The sequence below is a fragment of the Agelaius tricolor genome, unplaced genomic scaffold, assembly GCF_023055355.1.
Source record: "Agelaius tricolor isolate 1412-34295 unplaced genomic scaffold, bAgeTri1.0.p SCAF_25, whole genome shotgun sequence".
In the NCBI taxonomy this organism is placed as follows: Eukaryota; Metazoa; Chordata; class Aves; order Passeriformes; family Icteridae; genus Agelaius; species Agelaius tricolor.
The window spans coordinates 6,465,051-6,481,925 of record NW_027269285.1 but is presented as its reverse complement, the minus strand read 5'-3'; the positions used below and the strand labels follow the sequence as shown (position 1 = coordinate 6,481,925).

Below are 16,875 nucleotides of genomic sequence, written 5' to 3'. Positions count from 1 at the left end.
TGCTGTTGCTTTATAAAACATGTAAAATTGACATCATGTTGGCTGCTCAAGGCCAAGTCAGGAGTAATTCCATGGGTTTGATATGCTGTGTGTGCAGGGAGGGGAGAGGGAAGGGTGCCTGTGTTTAAATTCTGCTGTGTTATTGAATCAGCTGAAGTCAGGAGAGGGGAATTGCAGAAAGCTCTTTCAATTTGTTCCATGAGGAAATTGGGAGTTTGCTGCATCCATGTCACCTCACATTGTCAGGAAATTCTGTCACCTCAGGAGTGGCTCCTGCTTGCCAGGGCAGGCTGGCAGTGCTGGGAATGTTTGTCTGGAGCTGAGCACAAACACTTGGCACAACCTGTGGGTTTTGTTCCCCACCCCAAGGACTCCATCCTGCAAATCTGCTGGGCTGGTGCTGCTGCAGCACCTCAACCTCAGGGCCTCAGTGAGGGTGTGATTCTGGCATAAATGCATGAAAAATTAAAGAGCAGAATGTTCTTCCTTGCTGTTCTCCATGTCCACAAAGGCAGGTCAGAGGGGTCACAGCAGAGTGGAGTTGCAGGGTCTCTGCTTGTGTCCCAGTGCAGCACCTGCAGCAGAACCTGCCCACAGCTCCAGAGGCTCCAGATTTCCCACCAGCTCCCTCACAAGTTGGTGGAAATGGATTTTTAGACAAGATTATTTCTTTCTGCAAATTTCAGGTGCAAAAATTGTCTTGAGTTTCAGCACCTTCTTTGAACTCCTCTGTGGCCCAAAGGATTGGGATCAGTGCTCTGAGATAGGAGGAAACCCAGAATGATCCAAATCTGGACACTGTTAATTTCTGACTTTAATGCTGCTCACAGGGCTTTGCAGGGTGAAGCAAAAGCACACTGTAGAAGAAAAATATCTGATCAGGAAAATAAAGATTTATTGCATTTCTTTTCCTTTTTGTGATGGGCAGCATGACTGCTGGTCATGGAGTTCACAAGAGATCTGTTCTTAGGGAGAGAGTAACACAATGAGAGCTGAGTCAGAGGTTTTTAAATGAAGGCTTGAACAGTGTGGGGAGCCAAAATTCATACTGGCCATGGTGCAGCATGTGCAAATATGTGCCACATAAGAAAATAGTATTGCCATCAAATAAAAAAGATGGATCATCTGTTTATATATTGGGGTTTTTTTTAATCCAAGCAATACATCTTTTCTTTCTTCCAGCTGCTTACATTAAGTGTTCTCTGGTTTGCCAAGTGTGCCAAGGTTGTGTGTGTGTGACACTGTGGGAATTACAGCTCTGGGGTGCTGTGACTTGATGCTGTCTGTTACATATAATTCTTATTTTTCCTCTTTGCCTTTTACTGAGCATATCAATTAATGTCAGTCATATCAATTTCTCTCCAGAAATGATTAAGACAACACTGATGATCTTTAGAAACTGCTCCCTTGTGTATCACTGGAATAAAGCTGATTTCTGTTGTCTTTAAAACTTTCTAATTGCAAACATGATTGTCTTATCCTTGAAACCCTGACTTAAAACATGAAGAGAAAACAAAGTGCTGGGCAGGTTTTCTTGGAGAGGACTTTCCATATGGAGTGAAAGATGATTTATTCTATAGGGTCTTTTCTCTCTAGTGATTGAGAATATTCTTGTTTTCAGTATCTTGGTCTTTATAAGCAGTTTCTTTAACCTTTTTCCATATTTGATATTGAATATTTGAATACTTGCCACCCTTCACCTGGATTATTTGGAGATCATACCTGCAGCTGGTGTGGCTGCTTGATCCTGGTGTGCTTAATGAGGAATCTCTCCCTGAGATTTATTTCCCCAGCCTGGATCTGCGCGTGGGGGCGGCGAGAGGAAACCAGGATGAATTCTAATAAAACAACAAAAAAAGATGGGAAAAGCCTTGGCTCTCTCTGCTTTTTGCCAAGGGAGGAACTTGATTTAGTGCAGGGTGTCTGCACAGAGGGGTCTGGGCAGTGTCCAGTGGACATTTCCCACTCCCAGCTTAGTGCAGATGACGTTGGGTGTAATCACCAGAGCACCTGAACCCAGCCTGCCTTTGATCTCTCCATTTAAAGCCTCCAGTCTCTCACTGCTTAGCAGAGAGGGGATTTTTTCCCTTCAATTGAGTTCCTAGGAAAGGAAACACCCAGTTCATTACTAAACTTGGTGGATTTATGAATCCCTGAACAGAGAAATTCTTTTACAAGAGGCCTGGATTTATATGACACTGGAAAAAGGATTATCTGATCTGAAGATCCTTAGGGGGTTGCTCTGAAAGAAAATATTAACCTATAGCTCTTGCAATTTGAAAAGTAGATTTGAGAACTTAGCACTAAAAGGTGTGTGACATCTTCCCCTTTGACATGTTATGCTGAAATCACTTTTTATTTTGTTCTTAGTACAACCCTTCTGCCTATTATTCCATCTTGTACTGGCAGTAAAGGTGAATTTATCCTCTGTGGATGTTTGTTGGATTGGAATAATTATGAATTCTAAAAAACATGTACATGTGTGTATAGTGATACTCAAAAAATGCCAAAAAATAAAATTAGTGGGTTTTTTATATTATCTTACTTTGGAAACTTTCTAGGAAAGTGATTGTTGTTTTTTTCTTTCCTAGAAATTAGGCAACAAATCCTGGGCACCTGGGCAGGTCACTGAGGAGCAGGGATTAGATGAGGGCATCCACAGCAGAGCTTAGGAAGTGGTTTGAATGTGGGTAGGGAATTTGTCTTCCCTCTGCTCTGCTTAAAGAAAAAGTAAAATTGAATATTCAAATGCTGGAATGCTCTTGTGCCCTGAGTGAATGCCGTGATCATTGGGCTGCAGGCAATTCTGCCATTGTTTAGTGATCCGAAATTCCTACAACCAGGAACCTTCCCTGATAAAAATTTCATTGAAACCTGAAAAAAACCTCACTGCGCTGCCTTTTGCTCTTTTTTTTTTTTTCCCCTTTCTTTAAATGCTTTGGCCCCTGCTCTTCTTTTCTTCCCTTCCCAGATATCCCAAATAACCTCACATTTTTTGCCTTGTGCTGGCCAAGTGCTGGGTTACACTGCCTGTAATTTTAAGAGGCTGAGCTGTTTACCTAATTTGGCCAAAATCTGCTCTATGCTGATCACAGATATACGTTACAAGGAGGATTTTTCTTTTTTTTTCCCCTTAATTAAACATAAATGCACATTAGTTGATAATGTCTGCTTTTAGTTTGAAATTGCCTGCGTAAATGTTTGGGTAATTAGAACATTTTAACAAGCCCCACTGGCTCCATATACCGTTTGCTCTGACTAGTAAACTTTTACATGTTTTTAAAGAAAACAAATGTGTGGGAAAAAAAAAATGTTGTTTGTTTTTTGCCAAACCAAAGTATTAATCTGCCCTGGTAGGGAAGTTTCTTGGCCACGCCACTGACTGCAATTTCCAAAGTGTCATCTGTATTTTTCAGTCCTTCCATGTATAAAGAATCCAACAGCAGTTTCCTTCAAGGTTGAGTAAGTTTGAATGTTTAGGGGGCTGTAGCCACAAGATTTGGCAAACCATTCACTTGTCATGTTAATAAAAAAGGAATTGTTTCTGCCTCTTTAAGCTAGGAGCTAAATGAAGGGCTTGGATCAACTGGGTTTTAATCATGAAGTCCAGATTCTTCTTGCTTGCACGTGAATAACTTTGTGGTGTTGAGGGTTTTCATCTGATTTAATTTTATTTAGAAGAGGAACTGAGCTTCTTCCCTGTTACCAACCCTTGAATTTGCTGACTTGTTATGCTCTTCAAACCTAATCTGTTTTCTTGATCTTAAAATGAAAATCAAGCCTTTCTGCACTTTTGATTTCCCCAAAGCAATTGAATTGAAAAGTGGGGTGGTTTGGGTTTTTTTTCCCAGCTCCTTAAGTTGTTTTTTATAGATGGCATGTTAGCTTTGAGGGCTGTTTCATGACTGGTAAAAGCTTATACCTTGTAAAATCCATAGCTTTTAATGCATTTTGTTTCTCACTTCAAACACAGTACTGAGAGAAGAAATAATAGAATATTGCATGGTCGTGCTGTTCCAACAGTTCAGATTCCTTTTACATGGTGATGCTGATTTTGTAGCTCCAAATGCTTGGGCTTAAAATTTGATTTCCTAAATTCCTTAGTCTGAAAGTGTTGAAACTTAGAACAAGCTGTAATACACCCTGAAGAACTGTCTTGCTTACATGATTACTTTTCCTCTACCACGGAGATTACAAGAAACTGGATCAGATAAATGATTATATTATCTGTGGAATGCAAAAACACTGGGTAGATAACATTTATTCCTGAAAACAGATTTTCCCCACTCTTTTTCTCATGATCTGTGTTAATATTTACAAAGTATCACCCTTGACCAAACCCTGATTAATGCTGGGTTGCAATGTGGAAATCTGGTGTAACCCACCATAAAAATCAGTGTAGCAAAATATCTCCTTGTTATTAATTACTCTCATTCTCTGTGTCTGTCTGAAGAAAGAACTTTTCTCCTTGCCTTCATCTCTTGGGGTGATGGGGAAATTGAGACACTCATGAGGGGCCAAAGTGTGTGTGTGTTCCTTCAGGAATAAAGAAAGTAAAAAGTGAAATAATCAGATCTCTGGTTCCTAAGAGTCAGCTTAGTTCACATGGGGTGACTTTGGTCACAAATAGATTCTGGATAACCACAAATTTGTTGATTAGGTGAAGGAATTCTTCCATGTGAGGTTGGGCAGGCCCTGGCACAGGGTGCCCAGAGCAGCTGGGGCTGCCCCTGCATCCCTGGCAGTGCCCAAGGCCAGGCTGGAAATTGGGGCTGGGAGCCCCCTGGGACAGTGGAAGGTGTCCCTGCCATGGCAGGGCTGGAACAAAGTGATTTTCCAAGGTCCCTTCCAAGTTCCCTTCAAGATTCCCATCAGATTTTCAGTGCAAGCCTGCAGGACAAGCCCAGAGCTGGATGATGCTTTGCCTGCCAAGTTGTTCTATTGAAATAAAGAGGAATATGGAAATAGGAAGGGCTGAAAATGAGCAAATGTAGCAGAGGGTGAACACATCAAAAATGACCTGTGTGGGACTCACTCAGTGAGCCAAGCAGAGCTGCCTCGTGTCTGACAGGTCTGAATTTGACACAGTCCTTTGTAAACAATAAATCAATGCAGGTTGTTTCTGTGAGTGCATAAAAGGTGTGAGAACTGTAATTTATTTTATAATAAATACTTGTGCTAAGCAAACAGTGAATGCAGCTATTAGAGACTTTCTCAAATAAGTGATTTTAGGCTGCTGAGTGCCAGCTACTGATGTGGTAGTTGAGCTTTTAAAATGAAAAGCCTGAATTCCTTTTGAAGATTCTCTTGAATGCTGTTGACACTTGTGCTAGGAAAGAATACAGAGTAATTTAATTCATTACTTTACTTAAAGATAGCATTTATGGTTGCAGCATTACCCTCCATCCGTGTGCAGACTCTAGGCTGGAGATGTTTACTTGAATTTTTTTTGGAGATGTTGCATCCTTTTATTAGGTGTGCTGGAAAGCTTGGGAGAAAAAAATGTAGGAGGGAAAGGGGAGTTGAGGATCAGTCAGCTGGTGTGTCTGGGTACAAGGACAAAGGGACAATTTTGCCTTTGGCTGCAGTTTGACACTTTACTGGATTCAGTCAGAATTATCTGCGCACGCTGAAGGGCACAAATGTCATTTTTATGGCATTCTATATCCTCAGTTGCTTTTTTTTTGTAATTGGCTGTGTATCCCAGTGCTGTAATAGAGCTCTTAAATCCTGACCCCGGCCAAAATGGGACACAAATACCAGTATTAATATTTCTCTCCATTTTAAATGCAGTGTTGAGTCTTTTTACCTTATTTTTCCATCACCATCTTGTGTTCCCCTGGCAGCCACCACCTTTCCTCTGGCTCAGGGTGCTTTTGAGTTTAGTGCTCTTGAGCTTTAGTGCTCTTTTGAGCCCCTCTCAAAGGGCATATCCAGGCCTTGGATATCCCTCTGTTCCTTGCCTTGCTCCTCTGTCTTCTCCAGTTCCCTGACCCTTGGCTCTCCTTTCCTTGCCCCTTTCAAGGTGGCTGAAGGTCCTGGGGTTGTGCAGACTCTCTCTCACTTCCCCCCCTTCCCACTCATCTTTTCTCCATCAGAGCCATCTCCCTTTCTGCCAGAAACAAGAGAGTTTCCCTGGCTGAGCTCAAACCCCACCTTTGCAATCTCCCTCTCTCAATCCCAGGAGTTCTTGCTTCCAAGCCTTTCACTCCTCCCAGGTGCTGTGTTGTTCCAGACCTTTGGCTGGTACCTGCCCCCCTGTTTGGGTGGAAATGCAGGGATTTGAGTGTTCTCCCCAGCCTCCAGAGAAGGAGAGGAAGCTGCATTGGCTTCTGCAGGCAGCGTGGGCTGGGACATTCCCAGCTCTGCTCTCTGACATAACCCAGACATCATTTACTGGCTCCATATAACCTGAGGCATTCACACATAAATTGAGCCTGAATGCAGAAGCTTGTATAAAGAGGATCCTTAAACTATCCTGGCTAAAAATATTTGTGAAATGCTGGGAAGCATCTTTTTAGTGTGTTGGGATGCTTTCTTCCCTCTTCTCTCTGTTCCAGATATACAGTGAGGTCACTTGCATGGGCTTTGGGACATCTTTTTCATGTGAAATACTGTCATTTCCATAAGTGGGTTAATAAGTTTTTTGGGGCCTGGAGTCTAAAACAAAAGATGTTTCACAACTGCAGAGGCTAAAGAGATGGAAAGTGTTATTGCAGGCTGATGTTAATGTGCCTGGGTCAGGCTTGTGGCTTCTCCCTTGAATCCTTTTTTTGCCCAGGCAGTGGTTGTTCAGTTCAGTTCAGTAAGTAATGACCATTATTTATTATTAATTCAAAACATGGTGTGCAGGATTTCTGGCCAGTGTGAGAGCACATTAGCTTCTCCTGCACAAGAAAACACATGTTAATCTGTTTTCCATTATTGTCCAAAAGATCTTTTCAGAAGGCAGTTCATGGTTCCTCAACAACATTAAAGGCTGTAATTAAAAATAATTTTCCATTAATTTATATACATGCACATTTACTTATTATGATCTTTTGCTGCATTTCCCTAAGTGTACACCCAAAAGCCTAAAATGCTGTTGAGGAATAAGTCAATATTCACTGTAATGATCCAGTGTGGAGTGTGCCAGAACCCTGATGTACTTCAATTAACCATCTTTCCCAACAAACACCTGCACAGGGAAATGGATCTTCTGTGAGAATCAGCAAAAAAACAAACCCTGATTTTTCTGCATGGGCAGAGGAAGGGAATTCCAGTATTTCACAGCTTTTACTGATAATGATCTGCTACAGATTAAAAACAAAAACCAGACATTATGGTGTTGGCAGATTGCAAAAGGACTTGCTGGTAAAGCTGCTGTTCAGAGGAGATGAGGACAGTGTTTATTGCTTCCATATGGTTCAGGCATACAAGACAGGCAAAATGTCTGAGGAGAATAATCTGTCTTATTATATTGATACAGAACATTCTTTAGGGCTGTCAGCCCTTTCTCCTGGTACCTTTCCCAGGTGAGAGCCTGGGTGGGAAATATTTGCCCATGATTGAACATGAAGATAAGAAAAGATTGCTTAAGGATTGGCTCCATTTGTGTGAGTGAAGTATTAGAAAATGCTGATTTTTAAAGGGGCAGGTCTGGGAGCTGCTCCCTAACACAGGGATCTGAAGGATCTCTTTTTTTGCTTGAATATTTCTATAATTCTCAACCCTTTGACTTTCCAATTCAGCTTTGCAAAGTGCATTAGGGGTTTAAATTTAGAGTTTGATAAATTCATGTCAAAAAACCCCTCCTTTCCACGTAATGTAAAATTGAATTTCTTGGTCTCTTTGACCTCTTGATATTCTTTTTTTTTTTTTTTTTTTAGCCAAATTAAGAACCAAACTTCTGGGCACATTGAAACAGAAGAGTAGCTGGTTGCTTTTGTATATGTGGGGAGTTGACTGAAGAACTGCAGTCTTTGATTTCTCCATAATTATCACTTGGGAAGCACCTTTACATGTAGGAAAGATGACACTGCCTGGAATTTTGGGGAGCAAGACCTTCAAAGATCCAATGAAAATGCTCAAATATCAATTTTCCTATTTCATTGCAAAAAGGGGGACAGGCAAAGGATTTTCAGAGTGGTCCAGAAAACTCCAGAGGGTCTCCCTAGTCAGGAAATGAGCTCAGTGTTACTGTGTCCTTTTACAAATCAATATTGACAATAAATATTGGTGTTTGTGTGCCTGTTGCTGTGCCTGAGCTCGTGCAGCAGCCATTCTCTGTGTGATAACAAAACTTCTGCTCTCTTCTTCTCCCAGGGCTGATGAAATCGAGATGATCATGACAGACCTTGAAAGAGCAAATCAGGTAGGATTTTAAATGAATCCTCCATAAAATTCTAAGTGTGACTTTGATTATTCTTTTTTCATTCTCTTTTGGATTTCACGACAGTTCTTTTATATTCATTTTGCAGCCATAACTGTGTGGAGTAAGAAAATATGCAAATTTTGAGCAAAATACAGCTCTTTAGGGATGCTCTGTAAGGATTGTGTGCACAGTAGAGCAGTGCTTGCCATATATTTACCTTCTAATAATTTAAACTTAAGTTTTCCACTGTAGTTATTCTTGGCTTTATGTTTCTAAATCCATCATGTTGGCCCCTACTCAGACATGCAGGTCCAAATTAAAGGACCTCTGTCCTCTGTGGCTGTGGCAGGACTGCAGGTGTGGGGACTTCTCCAGACTTCTTTTCCCCCTTCCTTTTCTGCTATGTTTTATTGGCATGTTAATTTTTAGCAAGGGTTGGATCAGACTGTTCTTTCTATGTAGGACCACAAAGAAATTGCCATTTGTTCCTGTAGATATTAATTGGGGCTGTGAAATGTCTCTCTGGCCACCCCTCTCAGTGCACACACTCCTGACACAAGTGGCAGAAACACTGAGTTTTAACAAACCCAAACCCAGCAGCCATGCAGAGAACCCTTCTGAGTGAGTGAGGTGGTGGAGGAGATGTCTATGGATTCCATGAGAATGGAAATTCCACAGGCCACTGGCTGCTGGTTCCACTGAGGGAAACCTCAGCCAGGATTTGCTTATCAGTGAGCTTCACTAATCTCTCTGCCAGGTACCACCAGAGATTGCAATCTCCAATCTCCCAGGCTGTGGATTTATAATCCACAAGGAGTTTGCCTTGGAGCAGCTCCCTCCTTCCAGGGGGAATAGTGGCAGCTCCTTCCCCTGCCTGGCTCCTGCTGTCAGCAGTGGTGGTGTGAGCCAGACCAGGTCACTGATCCTGTTGAAAATGTACCCCCTGCTCCAGCTGCTGTTTTGTTTTGTCTTTTCCCTTTTGCCAGATCAGCTTTCAGCCCCCACACTCCCCTGCTGCAGCTGTCAAGGCTGCAGCAAGTGCTGTTGGCTTTTATATTAGTTCTTGGAAAACTGGAAAAATACAAATCACAGAATCATTTCCACTGGAAAAGCCCTCCAAGATCACCCAGTCCAACCATCACCCAGCACTGCCAAGGCCATCACTGACCCACATCCCCAGGGACTGAAATCCCTCAAGGCATGGGGACTCCACCAGTGCCCTGGGCAGAACAACCCCTTCAGTGAAAAGATTTTCCCTGATATCCAACCTAAACCTCCCTTGGAGCATCCTGAGGCTGTTTGCTCGTTGGTCTTATCACTTGTAACCTGGGAGCAGAGCCCAGCCCTCACCTAAAGGGGAGTTTTGGGAAGGGAGAAGGTCCCCCCTGAGCCTCTTTATCCCCAGGCTGAGCTCCCTCAGTCACTCCTGGTACCCCAGACCCTTCCCCAGCTCCATTCCCTTCCCTGGACACATTCCAGCATTTTAATGTTTTAATGAAGCCAAAATCATATTTGTAAGTTGTCGAGTTGATTATTTAGTCAGTAAAAGCAAACTGGTGTTTGTACAGTGGGTTTTTAGTTCTGTCAAAGAACTTTTGTAGACAGCATTAAATATTTATGAAAGTGCTAGTAATTATTTGGAAATATGTAGACTTTTTAGAAATTATGTAGGTGTTAAAAATGTTTTGGTAGAATTATTTTGTGATTTTTGTAAAGGCAGTACATTTTGCAATGATTTACCCAGCAGTTGGTTTTTTTTCCCTCAGTCTAAAGGGGGCTATAGTTAAAGAACAGTATTTCTAAATTCCTTGTTGTCTCCAAAAATGGATTATACCTATTTATCTAGAAATGCTATTTTTCTATCTAACTGATACAAAGCTGCCATGGAGGTTGGGGGTTTTTTTTTTACTTCATTGTGGTGCTTTTCTTGTAATTAGGTAAAATTTACAACTGCTGATGTGCATAACCCCTAGTTTGGTTATTATTCTGCAAAATCTGCCTGTACATAAAACCAGCATGCTGTTCATCTGAGCTGTTGGAAGGCCAGAGGAGGGGATTCTGTCTCATTTTTCCTCATCTTCCTCTCCTCCTCCTCCCCCTCTGGCTGCTGTAGTTCCATCCCCTCCCAAGCAGCAGCTCTGGCACCTGGGGGTCCTTCACTGGGGGTTCACTGAGCTCAGCAAGTGCAGGAAATCCTGGGATTTGGGATGAAGGGTTTGTTCCCTGTGGGTTTAGCAGCTTGAGGCAGCTCAAAAAAACCCAAAAAACCATAGGAGAAGCCACAGCACCCAAATCACAGAATCATGGAATGGTTTGGGTTGGAAGGGACCTTAAAGCTCATCCAGTCCCATGCCCTGCCATGGCAGGGACACCTCCCACTGTCCCAGGCTGCTCCAAGCCCTGTCCAGCCTGGCCTTAGGGACAGCCCCAGCTGCTCTGGGCACCCTGTGCCAGCCCTCCCCACCCTCCCAGCCAAAAATTCCTTCCCAATATCCCATCCATCCCTGTTCCCTGGCAGTGGGAGCCATTCCCTGGGTCCTGTCCCTCCATCCTTGTCCCCAGTCCCTCTCCAGCTCTCCTGGAGCCCCTTCAGGCCCTGCAAGGGACTCTGAGGTTTCCTGGAGCTTCTCTTCTCCAGGGGAGCACCCCCAGCTCTCCCAGCCCTGGAGCAGCTCCATGGAATTCCTCTGGAATTGCTCCAACAGTTCCATGTCTTTGTTGTGCTGTCTTGGTGTCCCCAGGAGGGACACAAAGGGACACAAGGGACCCTGTGGCCATGTAGGAGCTGCAGAAGGGAAGGGCAGGTTCACCTGGAGAGGAGCAGGAGCTGCTGCAGTGCCTCAGCTCATTTGCTGCCCACAGAGTCTTTGCCTTGTGTGATGCTTTACCTTTATAAAGCACTTGGATGAATTCTATCTAATCTTTCTAGCAGCAATTCCTGTGTTTTACCTCTTCATAGCTGATAAAAAAAAAATTACTGGAAGAAATTAAATCTATTGCACAGGCCAGAAAGTGAGTTTGCATCAGGCTGAAGTGTTACAATTGCAGAAACAAGTACTTAACCTAATTATGTATTTAATAGTTAAATTAACATTTCCTTTTACCATTTCAGTAAGTGCTCATTCCCCATTATTAAGGCTACCTTTAAAGAGTAGTGCTCAGCACGACTCCTGCTTTGCTCAGGGACTGCCTTGCTGATGTGGATGTGATGTTTTGCTGCTCTGGAATTAGCACTGACCCAAATGACTGAGATTCAGAGCACAGATTTACATATTTCCACTAAAAAATAATGAGAAAAAGAAATTGGTGTAAATTTTTATATATCTGACATTTCTTGAAAATGCCTTTCCCAGTTATCTCCCTTTTTAAATCCAGAGCTGGCACTTCAGAGCTTCCCTTGCTGTTCCTCTCTGGCTTCCCTTCCCTCCCCAGGGAACAGGGGGGTGGATGTGCCCCCTGACTTTGGGCCAGGTGTCCATAAAAATGATCAAACCCACAGGGACAGAGCTGATGTTGTGGCCCCCAGCCCTGTGTCTTGTGGGGTGAAGCAGGGACCATTCTTATCTTCAGCTCCATCTCCTTTCTTCTCCCAATGTTTTTTTTCTCACTTGGATCCTCAAGTTTTTTCATGCAGGAGCTTTCTGGGCTACTTTGCTTCATACCAACCCCAGAACAAATTAGTGCCTCATCAGAATAATTGCCTTTAAATGCCAGTGAGCTTTGCAATTTTCTGCTCAGAGAGAGGGAGGTGTAGTGACCACAAAGCTCCCTCCCTCTCCATTGTGTCATTAACACAAGGTGTAAACTGAATTTTCCCACAAAACACAACAGTGAGAGAAATTAATCCCTCACTGGGTGCTGCAGATGAGGGGAGGTGACAGCTCCTTTTTTCCCAGCTGCTCATCCAGGTGCTCAGTGCCATTAATCCACGATCTTGAGTGGGGTTTTGTGGCAGGGCTGCTCCATTCTGGCTGGCAGGGATCAGAGTACACCAAGATACACCCCCTGTGAGGGTGATGTGGGTGGAACCCTTCCCTTAGAAAGTCTTGAGAGGGTTTTTTATATAAAAAAAGACAAGAATAGTGCATTAAATGTCTGGTCCAGCTGCAGCTGCCTGGAGGGGAGCTGTTGGCTCCTGCCATGGGGCTTTAGGAGGGGTGTAGGGTCTGAAGCCACCCCCTTTGGAGGGTGAAAGGTGCAATTCCATCATGTCCAGGCTCAGGAGAGCCATGGTGCAGAATCCCTGTCCATCCCTGTCCATGCCTGTCCATCCCTGTCCATGCCCTGCTCCATCCCTGTCCATGCCCTGCTCCATCCCTGCTCCATCCCTGCTCCATCCCTGTCCATCCCTGTCCATCCCTGTCCATCCCTGCTCCATCCCTGTCCATCCCTGTCCATCCCTGTCCTTCCCTGTCCATCCCTGTCCATCCCTGTCCATGCCCTGCTCCATCCCTGCTCCATCCCTGTCCATGCTCTGCTCCATCCCTGTCCATCCCTGTCCATGCCTGTCCATGCTCTGCTCCATCCCTGTCCATCCCTGTCCATGCCCTGCTCCATCCCTGCTCCATCCCTGTCCATCCCTGTCCATCCCTGTCCATCCCTGTCCATCCCTGTCCATGCTCTGCTCCATCCCTGTCCATCCCTGTCCATCCCTGTCCATGCCCTGCTCCATCCCTGCTCCATCCCTGTCCATCCCTGTCCATCCCTGTCCATCCCTGTCCATCCCTGCTCCATCCCTGCTCCATCCCTGTCCATCCCTGCTCCATCCCTGCTCCATCCCTGTCCATCCCTGCTCCATCCCTGTCCATCCCTGTCCATCCCTGTCCATCCCTGTCCATGCCCTGCTCCATCCCTGCTCCATCCCTGTCCATCCCTGCTCCATCCCTGTCCATCCCTGTCCATGCCCTGCTCCATCCCTGCTCCATCCCTGTCCATCCCTGTCCATGCCCTGCTCCATCCCTGTCCATCCCTGTCCATCCCTGTCCATCCCTGTCCATGCCCTGCTCCATCCCTGCTCCATCTGTGTCCATCCCTGTCCATGCCCATCCCTGTCCATCCCTGTCCATCCCTGTCCATCCCTGCTCCATCCCTGTCCATCCCTGTCCATCCCTGCTCCATCCCTGTCCATCCCTGTCCATCCCTGCTCCATCCCTGTCCATCCCTGTCCATCCCTGTCCATCCCTGCTCCATCCCTGTCCATCCCTGTCCATCCCTGCTCCATCCCTGTCCATGCCTGTCCATCCCTGTCCATCCCTGTCCATGCCCTGTCCATCCCTGTCCATGCCCTGCTCCATCCCTGTCCATCCCTGTCCATCCCTGCTCCATCCCTGTCCATCCCTGTCCATCCCTGTCCATCCCTGTCCATCCCTGTCCATCCCTGCTCCATCCCTGTCCATCCCTGTCCATGCTCTGCTCCATCCCTGTCCATCCCTGTCCATGCCTGCTCCATCCCTGTCCATCCCTGTCCATCCCTGTCCATGCCCTGTCCATCCCTGCTCCATCCCTGCTCCATCCCTGCTCCATCCCTGTCCATCCCTGTCCATCCCTGTCCATGCCTGTCCATGCCCTGCTCCATCCCTGTCCATCCCTGTCCATCCCTGTCCATGCCTGTCCATCCCTGTCCATCCCTGTCCATCCCTGTCCATGCCCTGCTCCATCCTCTGCTCATGCCCAGGCCTGTGGAACTCTGGGGCTCAGTTCCTACTGAGGGCACAATAAATCCAATACAATAGGAAGGGCTCCTTTTCACTTTATTAACCCAGCAGCTCAATGACAAAACTTGATAACATAACCCAGAGTTCCCCCTGCTTTTCCATGAAGATTTAATAATGCTGTAGTTTGGTGAAGGGACTAGTTTTATTAAGATTTCATTTTGCACAATAAATCACTGCATATTTTCTGATATGCTACGAAGTATAAGAATAAATAATTAAAACTAAACTACCCGTACTTGTCAAAATAAATGATTTATCATAGTTTGGGATACAGCATCTTTGAATTTTTTATTGTTTGATTCCCAGAATATTCTAATTTCCAATCAGGGGAAGTTAATGAAGCTCCAGTATACATTTCTGCATTCACAGCAGTTACAGTTGTGTGAATGTTTATTTTAGACAAATATTTATGGTTAGCACTTTCCTGTACCTTTTCAAGTTTACACCTTCCCAGTGTTTATGGCAGCAAAGTCACGAATCTTTTGGGACAAAAAATTTATTCAAATGAATTATTGTTCTGTTTCTGTACTTCATCCAGAAACCTGGAATCATCCAGTTGTGCCTGAGAAAAACAGAGGGTTTTTTTGGGAAGAATAATTCCTAGGTTGTGAAAACAGAAATATTTAAATATATTTGAATATTTAAATATATTTAATATAAATATATTTAATTTTTTTAATTACAGCTGGGCTCGTTTTAAGGTTTTAATACTGAGTCTGAATTTGTGGCTTTGAGTCACTGATGTGTCCAGAACTCTTTTCTGCCTTTATACATTGATCACATAGTTTAAAATAATTAAAATCTAATGGGCTTTGTAATTTGAGCTTCCTGCAGAGAAGAAGGTGCTTTTTCACTTTTAAAACAAAAAGAGAAGAACTTTGGTTAGGGCTGTTTGCTCCTGGGTTATTTTATTTTAATCTGAAAGAGGAGGAAATTGATTTGAAAAGCAGACTCAAGTATAGGTGCCCTTAGATTCTGAGAGTGGTAAGTGAAAGAAATCATGAGACTTTTTTGTGTGTGTGTGTGGACTATGTTGTGTAAGCTATAGAAGAAGAATGAATTTATTTTTTCTTCTGTTATCCCTTTGGAAAAGCCAGATGTTTCCATTGGTTTTCTTTCCATCTTCACAGTGCTGATAGTGCTCCCAGATTTCTAGTTCTTATTTTTTTCTGGGGAAAGAAAGTCAAATATAGAAACTTCTAATACCAATAAATCAAGAAAAGTGTACTTTCTAAAATATAGCAGCTTTTATTAAAGAATCTAGACTGGATCAATATCATTTATTCCACAGAAATGTAGTGTTGGGTTTTAAAGTCTGTAGAGGAAGAGTTGGTGAATTTAAGCAGTTTTTGGAGCCAAACTGCCACTAAAATACATAAAACTGTGTCTGCTATAAAAGGAGAAAGAAAACCTCACCAGGGTGTTTTAGCAGAAATGCTGCTCTCAAGATTATTTTTTATTTCCTTGTGTGTGGCACCTTCCTGTCTCCAACAAATCACATTGGAAAATGGTTCGAAAAGATATTCCTGCTAAGTGAGATTGCCATAAAATATGTATGGTTTTGAGCAGCAGATGGAATAAATTCCCCTTTTCGCTCAGCAGCACAAGTGCAGCACAATACAGGTGGTGCTGATGCTCAGGGGGAGGGTTTGCTGTGGCCACCACAGCCCTGATGAGGCATCCTTGGCTCTGCACTTCCATCAGGAAGGGAATTTCTCAGAATCTCTGCTGGTCACAGTCACTCTGAGATAGGTCCAAGTCTCTTTTCCCAGCCTGTCTGTCAAAGAAGGAGTCAGAGCTCTTCTGGTCTCATTCTCAAGGTTGTTTATTGTTTCTTATCTATAAAATTCTTTCTCTGACCCACTGAGGTCTGTCTGCCAGGTCGGGATGAGGCACACTGGTGTTATCTTTTACACTAAAAACTACCTGCACATTATTTACAATAACTTCCCAACACCTATCACCTATGTTAGACAGTGAGTTCCTACCTTAAACCAATCCAAAAGTGCCAGCATCACCCAGAACATGGAGGTTAGGAAGAAGAAAGAAGAAGGACAGGATACACCCAAATTCCTCCATCTTGGGACCCCGAGCCTCCATTCTAAAACCCCAAAAATCTATTTTTCACCCCATGACAAACTAACTGTTATTCTGCTTAAACTCTCTTGACTTGTAATTCCTCATATAAAGGTGGTAATTTGCTCCATGGGTCAAAATCCAAGGCAAAGGGGTCTTGGGCTCTGGGCCAAGGTCTCTGAGCCCCCTGGCAGGGTCTTGAGTCCTCCAGGGCAGCCAGAGGAGTGTCCTGGGTTCCCACAGGAATTCATCCTGCCTCCACTCCTGCACTGCACCAAGGCTGCCACAGACCCTGCCCCAGGATTGGCTTGGATTTCTGACTCCCTTGGCAGTGCCTGGGGCTTTCTTTGTGTGCCATCCCCTGGGGAATTGCCCCATCCTTCAAAGTGCCCCATCCCGGGGGAATTGCCCCATCCCTGGAATTGACTCATCCCTGGAATTGCCTCATCCTTCAAAGTGCCCCATCCCTGGGGAACTGCCCCATCCCTGGAATCGCTCCCTCCTTGGAAGTGCCCCATCCCTGAGGAATTGCCCCATCCTTCGAATTGCTCCATCCCTGGAATTTCCCCATCCCTGGGGAATTGCTCCATCCCTGGAATTGCACCCTCCTTGGAAATGCCCCATTCCTGGGAATTGCCCTATCCCTGGGGAATTGCCCCATCCCTGGGGAATTGCTCCCTCCTTGGAAGTGCCCCATTCCTGGGAATTGCCCCATCCCTGGAATTGCCCCAT

General features: G+C 44.4%; 1 protein-coding gene across 9 annotated transcripts in view; it reads left to right on the top strand.

The window, feature by feature from the left end:
- CUX1 (cut like homeobox 1) overlaps positions 1 to 16,875 on the top strand; it is a 276,733-nt gene that overhangs the window by 162,965 nt on the left and 96,893 nt on the right. For all 9 annotated transcript variants that reach the window (XR_011682422.1, XR_011682420.1, XR_011682421.1 and 6 more), the window contains exon 9: positions 8,305 to 8,353. Coding sequence is in view for 6 of the 9 variants with exons in the window: in XM_071448039.1 (XP_071304140.1) it covers positions 8,305 to 8,353 (49 nt within the window). In the remaining 3 variants the exon portion in view is untranslated. The remainder of the gene's footprint in view (positions 1 to 8,304; positions 8,354 to 16,875) is intronic.